Source organism: Fringilla coelebs (genome assembly GCF_963513975.1).
Source record: "Fringilla coelebs genome assembly, chromosome: 18".
NCBI lineage: Eukaryota > Metazoa > Chordata > Aves > Passeriformes > Fringillidae > Fringilla > Fringilla coelebs.
Genome location: NC_140044.1, coordinates 12485405 through 12506076, shown reverse-complemented (window position 1 = coordinate 12506076; position 20672 = coordinate 12485405). Strand labels below are relative to the sequence as shown.

The 20672-nt window shown below is 50.0% G+C and overlaps 1 protein-coding gene across 2 annotated transcripts in view; it reads right to left on the bottom strand.

Moving 5' to 3' along the window:
* CBFA2T2 (CBFA2/RUNX1 partner transcriptional co-repressor 2) overlaps positions 1-15607 on the bottom strand; it is a 59369-nt gene extending 43762 nt beyond the window's left edge. For both annotated transcript variants that reach the window (XM_084217930.1, XM_084217931.1), the window contains exon 1: positions 15554-15607. In XM_084217930.1, coding sequence (XP_084074056.1) covers positions 15554-15581 — 28 coding nt within the window. In that variant the 5' untranslated portion in view covers positions 15582-15607. The remainder of the gene's footprint in view (positions 1-15553) is intronic.
* Between the last annotated feature and the right edge of the window lie 5065 nt (positions 15608-20672).

Here is a 20672-nt window from a genome sequence, read left to right as displayed (position 1 = left end):
TGGAAGCCGAAATCCTCCCTTTTTCAGGTGAGGTGGTGGCTTTGAGAGCTGTGTCCTGGATCAGGTACTCTACTCCAGGCTCCCAGTGCTCTCACCACCAGATGTGGAAGACCATTTACAATTAAGAAAGCACAGGTTAAAGCCCAACAAAGCAGGACAATTTGGGGTTTTTCCCTCATCCCAGGCATCACTGTGAGCAATAAAATGCAGGTGATGGATCCCAACCCCCTTCCCTACATCCCGGTTTGCTTCCAGCACCTCCCTCCACTGGTGCCTTCTCTGCCACAAGCTCTGGCTCTTCCCCTGAAAATGGCTTTTCCTTTATCTCAGGCTCTTTTAACAGAAAGAGCTTTTCCTTCTTTATCTCAGGCTTTTTTTCTCCCCCCAATTTCACCCTGAGCTTCCCTCTGCTCCAGGCCCTTATCTGTGAGGGCTACTGGGGCTCTGCTCCTTTCCCAGTGCTTCAGAGGAGGAAAGTGGTACCTCCCCACCACACAGCCACCCAAGGAGGGTTCTTTTCTCAATAATTAGTTGTCACTAACCTGGTAACCTTGATTAAAAATATCCCAAATCCCATCTCCCTTCAAAAAGAAAAAAAAATCCCAAGCTGTTTTGTTCATTACACCTAGCAAACCACCAGCTGTGCATTTTAAGCAAGGCTCCCCAGTAGCATCCCAGTTTAGCACCGAGCAGGGTTCCCTTCCTTCCAGCCTCAACCAATCACAAAAACCACATTTCAAACGTGGTTTTTTGCTAGTTTTTCCTCCGTTTACTTTTCCCCCATTTTTCTTTGCCAGCTCCCTTCTCCCGCTGACCCTTTAGACCTAACAAACGCTGCCTCTGGGGGGAGCAAAAAGAAGAAAGAGCCCAGCGCAGCCCTTTGCGCCTGGCCCGGCATTCCAGCGCTGCGCTCCCGGCTCCACAAAGTCTGATTTAGGAGCACTGCTGGGAGCTATTAGTTTACGAAAGGCCCAGCACGCCCACCCAGGCTCAGGGGCGGCGAGAGGCTCCCCTTTCACCGCTGCCATGTGCCTCCCATCCCGGCCGCAGCGCTCGGCAGGGCACGGAGCCAAGGCAGAGCCAGCCCGGCCGGCGGGCGGGGAGCTCAGGGGACAGGGCTGGACACCGGCCACAGCACAGGAGCTTCATTCATGGGATGCTTATTAGAGAGTCCAGCCTCCATCCAGGCTCTTCTTTTATCACACACAAAATCACAGAATAATGAGGCTGGAAGAGACCTCTAAGATCATCGAGTCCACCCTAACACCTCAACTAGACTATGGCACCAAGTGCCATGTCCAGGCTTTATTTTTAAACACATCCAGAGATGCTGATTCTACCACCTCCCCCTGAAGAGCATTCCAGTACTTTATTATTCTTTTGGTAAAAAATTTATTCCTAATATCCAACCTACACCTTCCCTGACATAGCCTGAGACTGTGTCCTCTTGTTCTGTCAGTGCTGCCCGGTGGAAGAGACCGACCCCACCTGTCTACAGCCTCCTCCTCCTTGCCACGTCCTGTAACCACTTCTTGCTTTCTGTACCCTTTTTGTTTCCACTACCAGGCTTTTAATCTCTTTTTTACCATATTTTTGCTTCCCTTCTCCACTCTCTGCTTCCACCATCTCCAGGCTCCTCATCTGCCTCAGCAGCCCCAACAGCTGATCCTGAAGATCGTCACTGTCCTCCCAACAACTGAGCAAACTCAGCCACCTGCCCAGGTGTGTGCTACCTGTTACCCTCCCAGAATTAAAGAATGCATCAGCCTCCCAAAAATGTGTGCCATGGGGAATTTAATGGTGTGCTCTGCCAACAGCTGCCAGATTTTGGCCAGCTCATTACCCCAAAATGCCTGGTGTGGAGGTAAGACAGAGTTAACTCCCCAAAACTGAAGATCAGCTCGGTGGTGGGAGAGGGAGTGAGAAAGGAAAGGGGAAAACAAGCAAATAAAGCATCATTTTGGAGTCATCAGGGTTTTCACATTCTCCAACTGGCTTCTATTAGCATTGCATCTGTTTGGGTGCCTGAAGGAGGAAAAAAAAAAATCAAAGGAAGGACTCATTTCCAGAGGTACAGAGCAATCAGCAGGTTCTCTGTGCTCTGGAGTGTTTGGATGCAGCTCAAGGAGGACCAGGCACAGTGAACAAGGACCTGAAATTTTATTACCTTCCCCTTCTGCCGGAAGCAGAGCCTATTTGCAGATTTACAGCTCGTGTCAACAGGAAGTTCGTGTTTACAAGTCTCCTGGAAAAAAAGCCAGCATTCCTGTCCTGCACCACAGCCTGGTGGGAATGCTGCCTCGTGGGGGAGTGCTCAGATGGGTATGGGAGACAGGAATGAGCTTTGGCCATGTAAAACATACAAAACAAATAGATAAAGCTATGAAAAAAAAAAATTGAAGACCAGAAGGAGAACAGTAATTCAGCAAGTTGGTGGAAAACGCACAGCAAGACAGCACAGCCGTGTCTGGAAAAATACTTTTGTAGCATCTGGGATTCACACTTCAAAGAAGCAGAAGAATTTTAAGAGGATGAAAAGCTATATTCAGGCTAACATGAATTTTTCTCTTCTGGCCTAACTCTTCTGTCATTCCCATTACACTGTTCCTCCAGGAGTCACAGCCAAGCTCAGCTGGTCACACTGGGGTGGGCCCTCCACTCCCAGTAAAGGCATTAATGGGACCACAGTGTCTTTGGTGGTGCTGCTGGATCCACCAGGACCTGCCAGGATCCATCCATCCCCAGATGGAGCTGAGGACATTGTTTATTGCCTTCACAAACTGGAGCCCTGGGCCTGAACAGCCCTATCTTGTGAAACCTGGATTTAAAATCTTCCCCTTTCATATGGATATTTAAAAAAAAAAAAATCAAACAAAAAAAACCCCACCAAAACCCAAAACTGAAACCAAACAAAAAAACCCCAATATTTGTTCCAAAATTACACAAAACAAGAGGACATGAGGACAGCCAAAGGTCAAGCAGCCAGAGCTCTACCAGGATGCCAAAGACCCAAATATTTATTTAGGCCACGCTGTACAGTTTAGCAAAGACAGCTATGGAGTGCTTAGGGTGCTATCTGATCTCCTGAGAGAGAACACACTGCTCCCAAGGAAAGTTTCTGTCTCAACAGATGGACATTTTCCAACAGAAGGATGATGCAGTCACAAGATCCCTCTGTCACAAACTCATTCAACAACACACAACAGGTACAGAAAACCAAGTCTCAAAAAGCCACACTCAGCTTCTCCTTAGACAAAGGGCTGGAGAAAACCAAGCTGACAAAGCACTCAACCCACTCAGCCTTACCAACTTCCAGGATTTAACATGCAGAACCTTGAAACAACTGAGCTGAAGAGGAAACTCAGAACTGGTGCAGGCATCAGGTCCTTCCAACACCACCACAGCTTTCCCCAGCATAGATTTAGGGTGACCCCCCTCACCCAGAGCTGCATGTCTCCACTCATTCCCTGGGTATTTGAGCTCTTTTCACACCAGCCAGCAGCACTAAGAACAAAATTCCCAGTAGAATCAGAGAGATGGGGAGGAGAGTATCATGCAAAAGTCCCAAAACTTATTTTTCCACCCTGAGTCCTTATCAGGAAACCATTAGTGAGGAGCTGCCTGCCCTAGATCCAAACATTTCACATCCAGGTGTCACCAGCCCTGTGCAGGAGGATGGAAGCTCAAAAGGAAGATTTTGCAATAGGCTGAAATGAGCATTTGCTGAAAGCATCCCATCAAAGCAGGTAGGTGGCTTCTACCCCACACCCTGGACATACTTGTTCAGACAACTTCAAGAGCCAGAAGAACCTAAACATCTGTATGGTGAAGTTAATTTCCATGCACAGAGAGGAAAAAACCAAGAAAATAATTACCTTCAATCCAAACCCCAGGTTTACTAAACTTGAAAATTCAAAAATCATCAAAATCTTCATTTTCTACACCATGAGTTACACTAAGAAAACAAAACTCAGGGAGAAGAAAAAGACACAACTTAAAAAAAAAAAAAAAAAAACAAAACAATAAAAACCTGGAGCAGGAGATAAAAAAGAGGGATTCATCAACAAAGCTCCTGTAAAGTGGGGTTGATGGCAAAGGCAGTTGAACTGCAGCATTCTGGGAAGAGCTAATTTGATTTGGCTGTGACTACTGGGGGGGAAAAACCCAACAAAACTAAAGCAGCTCAAACACATTCACTTCCTCTTCATTTGATTAACGCTACCCAGGGCTGTGGCCAAGGTGAAGCTGAGTTTATTGCCCTGAGCCTGCTCTAGGGTGTGCTCTGCCCAGGTGAGCCAGCCCCTCCCAGGGCTGCTCTTAACTTCTCCCAGCTGTGTTTTCCCCATGCCCCAAACGTCTCCACCTGGTTCTGCAGCTGCAGCCGAAGGCAAACACCTGGTGAGGCACAGCCCTGCCCTGCTTGCAGGGGGAGATCACAGTTACAGCAGCTCCTGCCCTATTTAAGGCCTTATCAGGGTTTTAAGTGCTGTGTTTGTGATTAATAATCTGCTCCCCTTGAGCCCAGGGAACCTGAAAAGCTCAGCTGGGCAGCTTTGCACTGACCAGCCACCAAAAACCTCCTGAAGAAGTGGAAAGGAGTGCTAAATCCTACTCAGAGTAGACCACCACTGGAAGCTCCACTGACTGTACCTCTACAACAGCTGCATTTCTCACACACCAGCTTTGGGCTGCACCAACCCAACCAGCACAGGAGCTTGGATGTGTCCAGGTCCTTGATGGGCTCCAGGCTGACAGGAGGCTCCCCTCGGACAGAGGAAGGAAGACCCTTGTCCTGTTCACTGCTGGTGTCTGACCTGGCAAATATTTGGAAATTCCCTTCTCTAGAAAAACATTTGACAAATACTCATCCTGTAGGGAATGTCATGATGAGCAGAGCAAGAGAAGTACTAGGACTGTTTTCTAAGGGATGTTTACAGCAGTCACATCAAGTAACACCCCCTTTCAAGTCAATTCTGCAGTCTGAGCAGGCTTTCAGTCCAACAGTTCATTCTTGTTGGAGACTCCTTACAACTAAGCAGCAGTGTCATACAACTACCTGATCAGCAGTGCTGCTTCAGCATTTCTTTGCACCATTTTCTTCCAAGTTCTTGCTCAGTGATGACAATATTTATATTAAGAACACAAGGATATATAAGACTACACACTGGAGAGGCAGACAGTGCATTAAAAAAAACCCCAAACCCACTTCCCAACAGACTGCAGACATTTATGGTCACCAAAGAACCAGCAAAAGAAGCTGTTTGTTACTTAGCAGTAATTTGCAAGTGATCTGAGCTGAATTCAGCATTGTAGTCACACAGGAAAAAAAAAAAACAAAACACATGAGAAATGCTCAAGGCCAGGATGGAATGGGCTCTCAGCAACCTGGGACAGGGGAAGGTGTCCCTGCCCAAGCAGGGGTCTGGAACAGGATGCTCTTTAAGGTCCCTTCCAATCAAACTATTCTGGGAGTCTATGTAATAAAATGTTGGGGGAAAAAGAGATAATTTAAGGGTTAAATTAAATCTTGCAAGGCCAAAGTGACAGGAATCAGTTCCAGAAAGCCTGCAGGGTCAACTTGTATCGACTGTAGAAGATCCTTGCGCAAATTAAAAGGTTTCCCTGCCTGTTTGTTTCGGCATATGGAAAAGCTGCAAATTCACTCCCTGAGGTTTGCACTGAGGAGGCTGTTAAATGCCAGGAGGAGTCTCAGGACTGGGATATTTGGATGCTAAGGAGTGCTGGAGGTGCAGCCTGCTGCCATTCTCCCACGTGCTCAGGAGTCAAGTCAAATCAAGCCGACATTTGTAAAAGCCCCTCTCGGGCCCCGTTTCCAAACACCTGCATCCCTGGGCCCCCCTGCTCTCTTGTTCCTCAGTGCATCTCACTATGAAAATGCAGAGTGCCTGTCTTCCTCACCCATGCAGAACAGCTAATCCCAGCAGGATAATCCTGCTTTAATGAGAAAACTATAGGACCTTTGATAAAGCATATAAATCTTATAAAAGCCCTACTACAACATTCCTTAGTCTCTGGGACTGGATGACCGACCTCTAAAATGAATTTTGCATGTGGCTGTCTCAAAGCTGTGGAAGGTAACACGTGGCAGGGAGAGCAAACTGCTCCCTCTTGCTTGCAAGACACCATAAAATCTTTAACAGTGCTGGAGGCAAATTTCCCATGCCTCTGGACATGTGTGCCTCTCCATCAACAAAATACCTCATCCTCTGCCTGCCACAGGAGCCAGAGGACGCTGTCATCTCTCCCACTCCTTTCCTCCAGCTCACAGCACACTTCCCCAAATGGGAATGGCCATGATGTAGCTGACCTGCCCCAAGTCAGGGGCTCCAAAGGTCCAGTAATTTCCTGCAGCCCAACAAAGAGCTGGGAGATGGCAGGAACTGTGTCTTGGGCTGCAGCACAGCTGCTGAGCTCCAAGATAAACCTCAGAGCCTCTGCCAAACTGGGAATCTGTGTCAGGTTTTGTATGACCAAAAAAAAGATTTGAGAACAATTCCTCATTACAACTTAGGTGTAGAAATCCACAGACACTTTTTTCTGACCTCACAAGACCTTGCCCCAGCTCCAGAGAAGAGCCCAATGAATTGACATTTCAACACTTTCTTTTCCCCTCAAGTACAAACACACAACTGCTGAGAAAAAGCAGTGATGCTCTGACCTGACACGACCAGTCGTGTTGAGGGATAATTCCTGTGCTGTATCAGTGACTGGAATTACCAGGGCTTTGCCAACAATTTAATGAGATGGAAACTCGTGCTCCCACTGCCAGAATTTGTTTGTCAGGCCATAAACTATTTAGATGCCCTGAATATTTTGCTCCTGTGTTATAAAACAGGTGTGAAGAGGTGCATCTCCATCCACAGAGCTGCAGCTTGGAGCAGCACAGCCTTTTGGACAGATCTAAACTCCTGGTGTGCTGCATGTGCTCAGGGAGAGCGGTCCCCTGGCTTTCCCTTCACCAGAAGAGGTTCTCATAGCCCGGATGGGGACGGGGTCACACCTGCCCAGAGCCCACCTGAAGCTGGACCAGCTCTGAGTGGTGCTGCCACGTTCTCCAGAACTTCCTGGGTCACCTCAGACCAGCAGGAGCAGCAGCATGACAGTAAAAATGCAGTGCTGGAGGAAACTGAGGCAATCCTTACACATGCACAAGGGAAAAGGGGGAGATTCTGTGCCAACCAAACTGTCTTGTTTGGTACCTGTGAGACTGAAGGCAAGAATTCCTGCATGGATCAGATCCTGGTCTTTGGTGCTCTACTGTCCTTACACGACCAGGAAAGTCCTCAGCACTGATGGAGGATCAAGATGTGGTAAATAATGTTCAGAAGCAGTGGCTGAGCCTACAAATGTTTTTTTTTCTGAGCATATTTTACCACAAAAACATAACAAATTTAATTCCATTAGTTTTATCTCAAACTCAGCTTTCTTAATTAGAGGTACAGGGCTCAAGGGAAACTGCTGTAATTATTAAATGGGAAATAAAATCTGATGAACACAGTAACTGCAGTGATTGGAAACTTAAATAAAACTGGTAGAGGACGAATCAAGAAATATCTAAAAAGCACCTGCTCAACAGTTTGTGTGCTCTAATAGTTATTTACCTATTCACATGCACAAAGAGGTTTTATTCTCCCTCTTGCTAAAATCATTACCACACAGGGGAAAAAAAAAATTCAAATTTCAAGAAGAAAACAGTCAGACAAGCACCTGGGAATGTTTTTGGAGTACTACTTCTAGGCACTCAGCATGCCTAGATAAAGAGGGAAAACCAAGCTTTCATGGAAAAAAATCATACCCTGGGGAGATAAAAGGACACCACAGTGTATTGTGGAATGTGGAAACTCAGGTGGGCCAAGGGCAGTAATCTGAAGGCAGGTGTTCTGCAGCAGAGGGGTGAATGGATGCAGGTGATGCACCCACAATTCCAGTGTGAGCTGATTTGCAGTCACTGATAGGGGAGCCACAAGAACAAGGCACTGCCTGTGTGACACAGCTCCTGCCCCGTGCTGCTCCAGGAGTGGCAGTGCCTCTCTGGAAGAACATTCCTGAGGACACACACTTGCTTTCCCAGCACCACTGAAGTACAGCGTGTCCCGTTACTCACCACGGAAGGTGATCCATCAGCATCTGTAGTGTGAAGAGGAAGGCAAACAGCAGAAGGAAAGCAAAGTGCTAGAAAGAATTCCTGGCTAGAATTTGCTGCTTTAAATCTTCCCATGAACGCGGGCTGTGAGCTGCAGAACGACACACTCGCACCGGGAAAGCAAAATGGGTACAAGGCTCCCATCCAACTCGGGTTTAATGGCAGAGAAGATAGATCTGCTCTTTGAGAAAAATCCCAATTGTTGATTTCTATTTTGTCTGGCGATGGAGTACAGTATTCCTCCTTCCTTCCTGCCAAAAGTGGTGGAAGTACGATGTGCTTTAAAGTAATTACAGCAGCTCATCCCAGAAGTGGCTGCATTTCAAACGAGGCAGGAGATGCACAAGTGGGGAGTGGCTGCTCCCAGCTGAATGTTGAACCTGCCTTCAGACGTGGGGATGAAAAGGTTCTCTCCAAAACAAACCAAATTTGCTTCTGATACCTGCCCAATTTGTTCCTTTCTGGTCTGCCTAACTCTGCTGCACCTCCATGGATGGCTGGAAAACCCAGGGCAGCATGGCCCAATGTACAACCTGTGGGCAGGACATGCTCAGCTAGATCCAAGTTTTTGTGAACTGGTATCCCTCTGACTCCTCAGCAGAACTTGCAAACATTTGGCTGTGCCAACCCTGCACCCCTCTAAACACTGCAGTATTTGGAAGTGTGCAGTATTTTCGTTATTGGTAGAACAGCCATAATTATCCAAATAAAACTATTACTATACTGGGCCTTTGATCATAAATAGAACTTAATGGATTTTATTACATCCCAGGAAGCGAGAGCTACAGAAAGAAAAGTATTGCTAAATGTGCTTTGCTACTACCTATCAATTTCTCCTAAACACTGAGCACTTAAGAAATACCCAAAGAAACACACTGCTCCTACTGCATAACCATTGCAAGTTCCCCTCCGAGCTCTTCCCCTTTAGCCAGCTCGCAGGGGACATTTCAGCAGCTGAAAATTAAAGGGTCACAATATTGAGCCTTCAGGTATCAAGTTCACAATGGAAATAGCAGCTGACACAGAAAGGGCTCTGCTGAGCACGGCGGTGATAATTCTGTTGCCTCGGAGCTGGAAGCAGCTCACTTACACAAAGTTTGTTATTTAACTCAGCGAGGAACGAAATAAAATGCCACAGCCATGGATTTATTCCTTACACAGCCCCTTTCAAATCATACTCCACACCAGAGACGTGCTAGCAGTGAGTCTTTAGCTGCTGTATCCTCTCAAATCCAAATAACTCCCTGTCAAATGCCGGGGAAGGCAGTGATGGCCTCAGCAAGGCTGTTTGTCCTGCAAAGCTCTGCAAACTCTTATTCTGGAGCCCATCTTCCAGAAAACTTCACAGGAGCCAAACACCACTAGATGCCATGGGTCTGTGAGCAAGTGCCAACAAATCCAGGATGTCCGACAGCCGCCATGGAGAAGGGCAGGAACAAGGAGGACTTCAGTGGGGCAGCCAGATATGCCAGCTTCCCACTTGCCCTGCTGACATAATGCAGGAAAAGCCATCTTGCCACCCCCGGGGACTCCCCACCTGGCCCCGCTCCGCGGTGACAGCCCAGGCCTGCTGCTATCTCCCAAACAGATGCATTTATTCTCCTGAGAGCCTCCCACGTCTTATCTAGCTGGCAGTTTCCAAACGTCGAGCGCCAAGTCCAGCTAAAACCACTTTAAGCTCTTTTAGGCAACAATTCCTGAAAGCGTTTTGGCAGGGGAGCGAGGGAGGCGGGGTCCCCCTGCGTTGTCCTGCCGGGATGGGCACGGAAAGCAACCCCTGCACCCCACTCTGGAGATGCTGTAAACAGGACCTGGCACGGGAATGGATGTATAGTTTACAGAGATGCTTTGCTTCAAGCAAATTTGCCTCTCAACACATGGCCAAACTCTCACGCAATAAATTAACTATTTGGCAGCCACCGAACCAGCGCTGGAGCCAAACCAATTAGGGTTTAATGTGATCCCAATTTCCTATTTCTGAGACGGGGGTCGGGGAGGCGGGGGAAGAAGGGGGAAGAGGAGGGAGGGAGAGCAAAGTAAATCCCCTCCTGGTTTATAAATCCTTGCCAATCATCCCAGATAAACCTGTCACCCACAGCTCTAAATCTGTATTTGCACTTGCGTGCTCCGAGGGACGCGGTGGGAAAAGGCGCGTCGGACGCAGCCAGCCTGACTCCCGACATGTGTTTTCCATACTTGGGAAATTCAATCATTTAAAAAATATTTACCAAGCTTTGTCTTTAATTAGAAAAACATGACGACGGATAAGGCGAGTTATTGTTTCTAAGCTAGAAATGTCAGAGATCCTCATGATGTCAGAGGATAAACCCCATCAGCGACCCGCGGACCCGCTGCCAGGGCTGCAAATGTTTCGAGGGATTTTTTTCATCTCCCCTCAAAGTTCAGCGCTTTCCAGTCACAATTCATCGGTGGCTTCTTGGCCCTCAACAAAGCTAATCCTGAAGGAGGAGGAGGAGATGGAGGGAAGGCTCCTGCAGCAGATCTGCCAGACGGGTGTTTTCATGCAAACGAGCTCGCACAACGGGGGAGGAACAGAGGAACATTTGACTTCTTTGTGTTTTAACATCCTGGCTCTGGTACCTACCCTGCACAACTACCTGCCCTCAACTAAGATAAGCAAATTAATCTCATCTGCACCTGGAAGTGCCGCAGGCTGAGCTGTCCCCATACTCTGAAAAAGTGTTAAATTAAGTTTCTGCTTAGCCAAGACCCAGGGAAGTGCTCGCTCTCAGGAATACAGCCACAAAGTACTGCAGGCCACAATACCCACCTAAGGAAAGGAAGCTGCCTGTGCTCCAAGCAGACAACCAGGGGCTCTGCCTGCCTAGGACTCTGTGCGACCCTACAGCTGTACCCCACACTACAGCCACTGTTCCACCTCTGTTTGATCCAACACCTGCAGCCAGATCCGGAGAGGCTCCGCATGCACAGCTTTAAAGTAGAAAGCAAATATTTGTTTTTTGCCAACAAACAAAAGATAGCCGGAATGCAATGAGCTGTCAGGCCCATTTGTGTGCTCACCACTGCTGTTAAGGCGACTGAAGAGTCTCTGCTGATCAGGTGGGGGTCAGGAAGGGTCCCTGGACTGGCTCCTCAGCGCTGCCAGCCTGCTGTGTGCCACCAGCCCAGTCCCACCAGTGCCAGCAACTCGACCCAGCCACCCCCTCCCCAGCCCACTCCCACACACCCTAAGCACGTACAGCCTCCTTATTTTATCTCCTTTAGGGCTTTATCCCTCTTTTTCCTCCTCCTCCTGTTGCCTCCTGGCAGAAAAGGCGGGATCAAACACACACAAAGGCCAGGTGGGAGCGTGTCAGGTGACAGATTTGGAGAAACTTCCTGCTGCAGCAACCAGGTGCACTGCTAGGAAGTGAAAGCCAACTCCCAAGAGATCATGAGGATTAAAAAGTACAGATAAGCAGGGAGAAGCTGGTATTGATGCAAACAAACTGGTGTGTCTATCAAGTCCAATCTTACAGCAATAAGTCTGGAAGCATTCACAAAGTATTTGTCTGATTATTTTATATCCACAGGCAAAAAAAGGCAAATCCTGCATTTTCCTGTAATGTACCTGTAATGAGAGAATTCTGTAATATTTTTCAAATATTTTTAGTGAGCTTTGAAGTGTCACCTATGGCCCTAAAGCCAAGTCAAGAGCATGCCACGTATCTTGTGAAAACACCCTTGCAACCCAAGGCTGAGGGCTATGAGCAATGACTACCTTAAATACCAACATAAATCTACACTGGAGAAAATCCCTGCCTGAACAGTCTGATCCTTTAAATTATCCCAAGTGTGCAAAGCATGTCATTGAGGAAAATGTGCAGAATTTGACCTCGAAGTAAGAGTACCAGAAAAGCTGTTACCTGTAGAAGTTAGTAGTGCTCTCTCATGAAATGAAGTAAAGAATATTTTAATTGACTTCCAAGGACAGGGTTGATTAACCCAGAGTGCACAAACACAGCCAAAATGATGTCCAGGATACATCTGTAGCTGAAGCAAACAAGGGAGTGCACACACTGAGGATGTGCCACAAAGAGATGGGAAGGTGACAGGGACACAGGAGAAGCTTTAAGCCCCAGACACTGGTTGGACAAATGCCCTCAAGAAGGTGGTTTTCTGTAAGAGTTCCAGGTAAATTGACAACCTGGGTGGAAACCCTTCCCCTGGGACTTTTTACATCAGAGAGGGAGAGGTGGATTCACTTCTCACCTTTCTGGGTACTACAGCAACCTCCTCCTTCTGAAGGGGAAGAGTTCACCTCTGATTGTTGCCAGCAAGAGGGAAACCTGAGCAGTTCCCCCCTTCTCCAGTGGCTCATGGCAGCCTCTCGAGGTGCCTGTGACTCCTTGGCAGCTCAGGATGATGGAAAGCACTCTGCTCACTGTTCCACTCCAGTCCTGCTTCCAAGAGAGCCAACTCCACAAGCCCTTCCCCAAGTACAAGCACTTTTCAATCCTCAGAGTGGCAGCAAATAAAAAAACTCTTCTTCTGTTCTCTGACTGCTTTAAAACTTCAATTTATTTCACTCTCCTGAACACTGGCACACAGGAAGAGGAACACCTCAAACCTTTCATTTTACATCATATGAAAATCAAGACTAAGTCCCTGAATGATGCATTTCAATTTCTGGCCATTAGAAATATCCATGTAAGAAGAGCATATTCATGAGAATCAGTATATGCCTTAAATGAACATGGAACATCCCAAAGTTTCAAAGCAGTCTCACATTTCTTCTTTCCTACCTCACTGTTAGTTTCACACTGAGCACTGATCCACTTCCCTGTAACACACACCCAAAGAAATCAAGCAACCTCCTGACATTGCCAGGATCTCTAAAAATCAGAAATCATTGGGCTATGCAGATGATTAGATTTATAAAAATTATGAATCTACAGCAGATGATTCACTTTTTTGATAAACCCCAACAGTGTTCTTGGGCTGACACTGGGCCCAAGAACTGACTGATGTCTCATGCAAGTGTTTACACTCTTCAATAGCTGGCACTAACAGGGCATCCTCACCTGATCTATCCACAAAGGTCCTGATAACTGCAGCACATATCTATGTGCTTATCTTTATAAAGCAGCTGCAGGGCTCACCAGGCTTATCCTTAGCATTCCCCAATGGATGCTGGGCCACAGACACATTAAACTGAATAAAAAGCTACACTTTATCTCCCACTGACCCACTCCAAGCATTCCAGGTGCCCTCACCCTCTCCTGCCAGGGGCCTTGCTGTCCCTGCTGCCAGAGGGTCAGTGATTGTTTGCTCAGTTCTGTCAGCAGGACCCAGATAAAAAGCCCTAATCACAGAATAACAGACTGGTTTGGGCTGCAAAGAACCTGAAAGATCCCCTTGTTCCACCCCCTGCCATGGGCAGGGACTGCTTCCACTAGCCCAGAGTGTTCCCAGCCCTGTCCAGCCTGGCCTTGGACATTCCAGGGATCCAGGGGCAGCCACAGCTGCTCTGGACATCCTGTGCCAGGGCCTCAGCACCCTCACAGGGAGGAACTTCTTCCTAATTTCAGACATGCTTTAATATTGCAAAACTCAATAACCACATAGACATCCATACATTCCTGCCAGGATCCAATAAAATATTCAAACAACTTGTCCCGTGTTGCAGAAAGTGTCCCAGCTGAGAGGAACCGGTTTCGCGTACCCACCCTGAAGCCATGATGGAGGCACAAGATCCCTGTCTCCCTTAGGTTCAAATATTTTTAGCAGGATTTCAAAGGTCTGACTCTCCTCCCTGTGCTCAGTCTGAGGGAAGCAGGGGGGGAATGTGACCAGCCTCTGCACACACCACTGAGCTGCACCACGAGCAGACACACTGGGTGAGATTTGTTTCATCCAGCTCCTCACTGCCAAAGCCTAAGCCAGGCTCTCCTGGACTCCCCTTGCAGTCAATGAAAAAGCCCAGGCACCTCCAGTGAGGAATTTGTCTCATTCAGAGAGAGAGAGGTGTCCAAGACTGGAGAGATGAATCACCCTCAGCAGCGCCTGCTTCTCCGATGTGACTACAAAGGGAGCTTGGGGAAAGGAGACCGGGCACAGACTTTGGACAGCAGGGTTAAAGCACACGATCTCAGCCGAGCTCCTTCTGTGGGGCCTTTTCTTCAGAGCTGACAAGATGAAGGTCAGGAGCCAGGTGCCCAGGCTCTCCAAAGCCACGTGGACGTGGACACGGCTCTGCCACCACGGCGCTCTCCAGGCACCTGGGACACTGGCTGGCTAAACTCCACACGCCTCCACAGACTCATATTTCCCACTGCCTTAAGGGGTAACAGCCTCACCCCATCCTCTCCACACATTCTGCACTAAGCAGTACCATAAAGTATAAAACCAACTTCTGTCACTTGGTAATTCCTTCTCCATATCGGGAATGCAGCTTTCAGAGTGGTTTCCACATTAGCATCAGCATCTATCTTTACACTGCTTCCCTATGAGCAATCACACTTCATTTTAAGATTCCTGAATTTCCTGAGCTTTGGGATGTGCTTTTAACTGTTTTTCTCCCTTTCCTGAGCAATGGCTTAGCCACTGAGTCACCTTGAGGCCGTGATCCAGCCCATGTGTGATGGCCATTGCACACACAGACATCCCGGCTCCATCCAGCACCTCACTCCCCATCCAGGATGGCTCAATTTCCATCCCACTTGTGGACAAACAAGCACAGGCCACAAAAACTCTCAGGAAGCTGAAACACGGTGAGAGGCACCACGTGCTCTCCTGCCAACTTCAAAGCTTCCAGAGGCCACAACACTTCTGGCAACAAACCCGCGATTTTGGGGAAATTGACACAAATGGAGCAGAAGATCCCCACCGTCCCAGCTCCACGGAGGAGAGGGGCTGCTGCGAGCAGGATGTACGCGCACAGCACTCGCACACCCGGGCGGCAGATCGCTGTGTGCCCGCAGTTTGCAGCAGGGCAAACACTCGTGCCCAGCTCCGCCGCGGTTATTTCACTGTGGGTGTTTCCAAAAGTGTCCCAGACACCTCTCGGAGGTGTTCCGGTGCTGGGCTGGCAATGCGGGCAGTGCCAGGAGGGTGCAAAGCCCGCTTTGGCCGCAGCACCGCGGTCGGGCACTGCCGGCCCCAGCCCTGCTGAGGGGCTGCACCCCTTGTTCCGAAACCCCTCCGGCCTGGAAATCCCGCACCAACCCGGGCACTGCGGGCTGGGCTTAGCGGCTGGGGGTCCCCAGGCCCACACTGCGGGGCAATGAACCCGCACGCTGAGAAACACGCATTAATCAGAGGTGCAATTACAGCTGCGATACAAAGCGCGGATCCCCTTCCCCCGGCCCGCTCCCCTCGGCCCAGCTTGGCGCTGCGTCCCGCCCGTGCCCCGCTCCCGGCTCTTACACTGGCAGCTTCCCGGGATCCCCACCATGGCCCGGATCCTCGGCGCCTCCTGCCCGGCCCGGCCCGGCCCTCGCCGTGACGAGAGCGGGGGCGCGGCTTCCCCCGGCCCGCCCCGAGCCGGGCAGGAGGGGCCGAGCGGAGGGCAGGGGGCTCTGAGGAGGGCAGGAGAGGCTGAACGGAGGGCAGGGGGCTTTGAGGAGGGCAGGGGGCTTTGAGGAGGGCAGGAGAGGCTGAACGGAGGGCAGGGGGCTCTGAGGAGGGCAGGAGGGGCCGAGCGGAGGGCAAGAAGGGCTCTGAGGAGGGCAGGAGGGGCCGAGCGGAGGGCAAGAAGGGCTCTGAGGAGGGCAGGAGGGGCCGGGCGGAGGGCAAGAAGGGCTCTGAGGAGGGCAGGAGGGGCCGGGCGGAGAGCAGGTGGCTCTGAGGAGGGCAGGGTGCTCTGAGGAGGCCAGGAGGGGCCGAGCGGAGGGCAGGGGGCTCTGAGGAGGGCAGGAGGGGCCGAGCGGAGGGCAGGGTGCTCTGAGGAGGCCAGGAGGGGCCGAGCGGAGGGCAGGGGGCTCTGAGGAGGGCAGAGGGGGCCGAGCGGAGGACAGGGGGCTCGGAGGAGGGCAAGAAGGGCTCTGTGGAGGGCAGGAGGGGCTTTGAGAAGGGCAGGGGGCTCTGAGGAGGGCAGGGGGCTCTGAGGAGGGCAGGAGGGGCCGAGCGGAGGACAGGGGGCTCTGAGGAGGGCAGGAGGGGCCGAGCGGAGGGCAAGAAGGGCTCTGAGGAGGGCAAGAGGGGCCGAGCGGAGGGCAGGGGGCTCTGAGGAGGGCAGGAGGGGCTTTGAGAAGGGCAGGGGGCTCTGAGGAGGGCAGGAGGGGCCGAGCGGAGGGCAAGAAGGGCTCTGAGGAGGGCAGGAGGGGCTCTGAGGAGGGCAGGAGGGGCTTTGAGAAGGGCAGGGGGCTTTGAGAAGGGCAGGGGGCTCTGAGGAGGGCAGGAGGGGCCGAGCGAAGGGCAGGGGGCTCTGAGGAGAGCTGGAGGGGCCGAGCGGAGGGCAGGGGGCTCTGAGGAGAGCAGGAGGGGCTTTGAGAAGGGCAGGGGGCTCTGAGGAGGCCAGGAGGGGCTGAGCGGAGGGCAGGGGGCTGTGCGGGGATTGGGGTGCGATACAGCCGGGCGTGGGGTGTAACCTTCACAGAGCCGACGGGCCGCATGCCCACCTCCCCAGAGCCCTCCGGCTCCCCTCAAGGTGTGACAGTACCTGTACACAACCCCAAAGGTGTTACAATTCATGTATACACATCCCCAAAAGTGCTACAGTACCTCTATGCCCCCAAAAGATGTTAAAATTCCTGTAAACACATCCCCAAAGGTGCTAGCATAACTGTACACCCCCAAAAGATGTTAAAATTCTTGTATATATGTGCCCAAAAGTGCTACAGTACCTGTACACCCCCAAAAGATGTTAAAATTCCTCTATATGTGTCTCCAAAGGTGCTACAATACCTGTACCAGCCCAAAGGTGTTAAAATTCCTGTATACACGTCCCCAAAGGTGCTACAATACCTGTATGCCCCCAGAAGACGTTAAAATTCCTGTATACACATTCCCAAAGGTGCTACAGTACCTCTACACCCCCAAAAGATGTTGAAAGACCTTTATGTACATCCCCGAAGCTGTTACAATACCTGTACGCCCCTAGAAGATTTAAAATTCCTGTACACATAACCCCAAAGGTGCTACAATACCTCTACATCCCCAAAAGATTTAAAATTCCTATCTACACATCCCTAAAAGTGCTACAATACTTGTACACCCCCAAAGGTGTTACAATTCCCGAACACACATCCCCAAAGGTGCTACAATACCTCTACACCCTCAAAAGATGTTAAAATTTCTATACACCCCCAAAAGAAATTAAATGACGTTTACACACATCCCCAAAGCTGTTACAACACCTGTACACCCCTAAAAGATGTTAAAATACCTGCACACACATTCCCAAAGATGCTAAAATCCCTGTACACCCCCAAAAGATGCTAAAATTCCTCTACATACATCCCCAAAAGTGCTACAATACCTGTACATCCCCAAAAGATGTTAAAATTCCTGTACACACATCCCCAAAGGTGCTAAAATAACTGTACACCCCCAAAAGACGTTAAAATTCCTCTACACAACCCCCAAAGATTTACAATACCTGTGCCCCACAAAGTGCTACAGTACCTGAGGACAGACAGGTTTGTCCCCAGCCCCTCAGGTGTGTCGTAGCACAACGTCCCTGGCTGGGTAATAATTAGCATTGACTCCATGATTGCAGAAGGCTGATTAATCAATAATTTATTATACTATATATATTGAGAAACCCATTGCCTTACAGACAGTCCAATATAGATTTGTCCTAATTGGTCTTTGAAATCCAAACACCATCACCATTCGCTAATTAAGCAATCACCCTTTGATAAACAAATCTCCATAACACATTCTATATGTTCACAACACCAGGTGCAGCAAGTGGAGATAAGAATTGTTTCTCATTCTTTTCTCTGATCTTCTCACAGCCTTCCCCAGGACAATGCCTGGGAAAGTTGTGTGTCTGTGGCTCTCTATGGAGAGAGCAGCTGCCACAAGGTGTTGTTACCAAAGTGGTTTTTGTCTCTCCAGGCACTTCCCATATCCCAAGTCCAGCTCTAAACCACATCCACAGCGTGTCCCAGGGAGTCTTGCTGCAGTCAGACATCCTTGGCAAAGGTGAGATGTGTTCCACTCCTACAAGCCAAAGCTTTCACTGCGTGGATAGCTCAAAACCTGGAAATGCCAGAGTCTGGGATGACGAGTTTCACTATTCAGAGATTCCTATTCAGGGTTTGTCAAGGCTGCAGCTTCATGGAATCCTGGAATATCCTGCTCTGGGAGGGACCCCCAGGATCCCCCAGGGCAGTCCCAGCCCTGCCCAGACCCCCCAACAGCCCCACCCTGGGCACCCCTGGCAGCGCTGTCCCAACGCTCCTGGAGCTCCGGCAGCCTCGGGGCCGGGACCATTCCCTGGGGAGCCTGGGCAGTGCCAGCACCTCTGGGGAAGAACCTTTTGAAGTCAAATCAGCATCTGAAAATGAAGCACAGCTTTGCTCCCATCCTGGAGGGATTTGCCATTTTAGGTGTTCTCTGGGAAGCTGAAAATATGCCAACTAGGTCAGGAATGCCCCAAAAAACTTGGGAGTAGCTGTAGGAGGAAGATATGTGCCTGCAAATTGGGCTATATCCTTCCCAGCAATAAAATATGTATGTGGTCTTGGAAGCAGGGACCCAGTCTCCTGCCCTAGGGAGATGTCCTCACCAGTTACCAAGTCATGCTGGTACCAGTGTAGCTATGGATGCCCTGCTTCAGCCTAGGAAGAGCTCTCTCCAGTGAAAGAGAGCTCTTGGGATGTGGCAGGAGATCCAGCCTGGCTGCCCATGCCCTCAAGTCACTGCCTGTATAATCAAGGCGTTGAGATATGTGAGCCCTCCTCGGGGACAAAAGGGCACATGGGTCAGGACTGCTGTTTGCAGCAGGACCATGCTCCCAGCTCCCAGCAGACTGGTTTGACCTGCCCCAGCTCTGGGCTGGTGGTTGCTGGCAGCAGCCCCTGGCCAGCCCAGCCCAGCCCTGCAGCTCAGCAGTGTTTCACCCCGATGCTCAGCGAGCCACAGGCTCCGTTGGATTTTGCTGGCCAGGAACAGACATCTCTTGGGCCCAGCTGTCCCGGGATGGAGCAGATCCAAATTTGCACTAGAACAACAGGACCATCCATCCAGTCCCATTGTCCTGGTTTTAACTTTGTGGCTTTGCCTCCTCCCCAGCCCCTCTCTGCCAGAGCCCGCATCCCCCGCGCCGCTCTTATCTCCTGCCGTGCTGGCTGCAGCTTGGCTCTGGCCTGTGTTTGCCACCACTTCACTCCTGTGTCATCTACAGCCTCGCTGGAGCCAGCTTGACACCGGTCAAGCAGAAAGGGCCATTGTGTGGGGTGCTGATAAGGGCTTTGTTTTTATTTAGCTGCTCTTTAAAGCCTGTGAAGCTCCTTGGAGAGTGACAGGCCGGGCTCCTTCAGAGCCCACCAAGATGGGAGCAGCTTCCCAAGGCATCTGAATGTGCCAGATGCCTGGCATCTCCCTGAGGCTCACCCAGGCTGGAGTCCTCTTTGTGCTGATGGACCTGCTGTGGTGACAGTGTGGGGCTGTTGCTGCCCTGCTCTGTGTCCCATCCCTCCAGAGCACCACAACCCTGAGAGACAAGCCCTGGTGTGAAGTGTCACTGCTCAGCTTGAGGAGAGGGTGATGAGGACTGGGAGAGCAAAGCAGAGCACTGGGATGTGCTGGGGAAAGCTTTGAAGGAGCAGAAAATATATTTTCATCTTTCTTTCTCTTCCACAGCTTTGGTGAAGCCATGGAGGGCACAGGGCAGCTCCATGACAGCGTCTGCATTGCCGCTTGGTTTCTAAAGATGGAACAGCTTATTTGGAAACCCCAGAGAGGAGAAGATTGTCTAAATAATACCCCTGGAATACCAGGAAAAGTTACACACAAAGCTTGGTCTGGCAGGCCTCAATGCAAATGAAGGGTGTAGCTGCTCAGGACAGCAGTTTTGGGGACATTTCCATAGATTTATGTGACTTCCCCACAGAAGCAGGATCATGGTTGAAATGAGGCCATCCTGATGTCCTCCAGCAAGTGTTTTCTAGGGAGAGGAAGTGGTGTGAGCAGGGAATGGGATCTCTGTGCTCTTTCTCAGATCTGAGACAAGTGGTGCCAGGTTGTAGCCTCACATTTCTCTTCACAGAGAAAAGCAAGGCACAATTCTTCTTAAGAATAATTTTGGGATTCACATTGTCTGAACCTCAGAGAAAGAAAACACAATTCTTATCATTTGCTGTGCCTGTGTTTGTGCCAAAGTAGAATGCAACATGGAGATTGTTTACCCACAGTGATCGTTTGTTTCCTTGGTCCATCAGGGCCAGGTGTGTGTGTGTTGGGACTGCTGGGGACAGTCATAAGATTCAGGGCAGTGTGGGAGTTGTGTGCAGGGTTGAGTGCTTGGCAGATTCAGTTTCAGATGTACAGAATAATATAGTATAATAAAGTCATTAATTAGCCTTCTGATATCCAT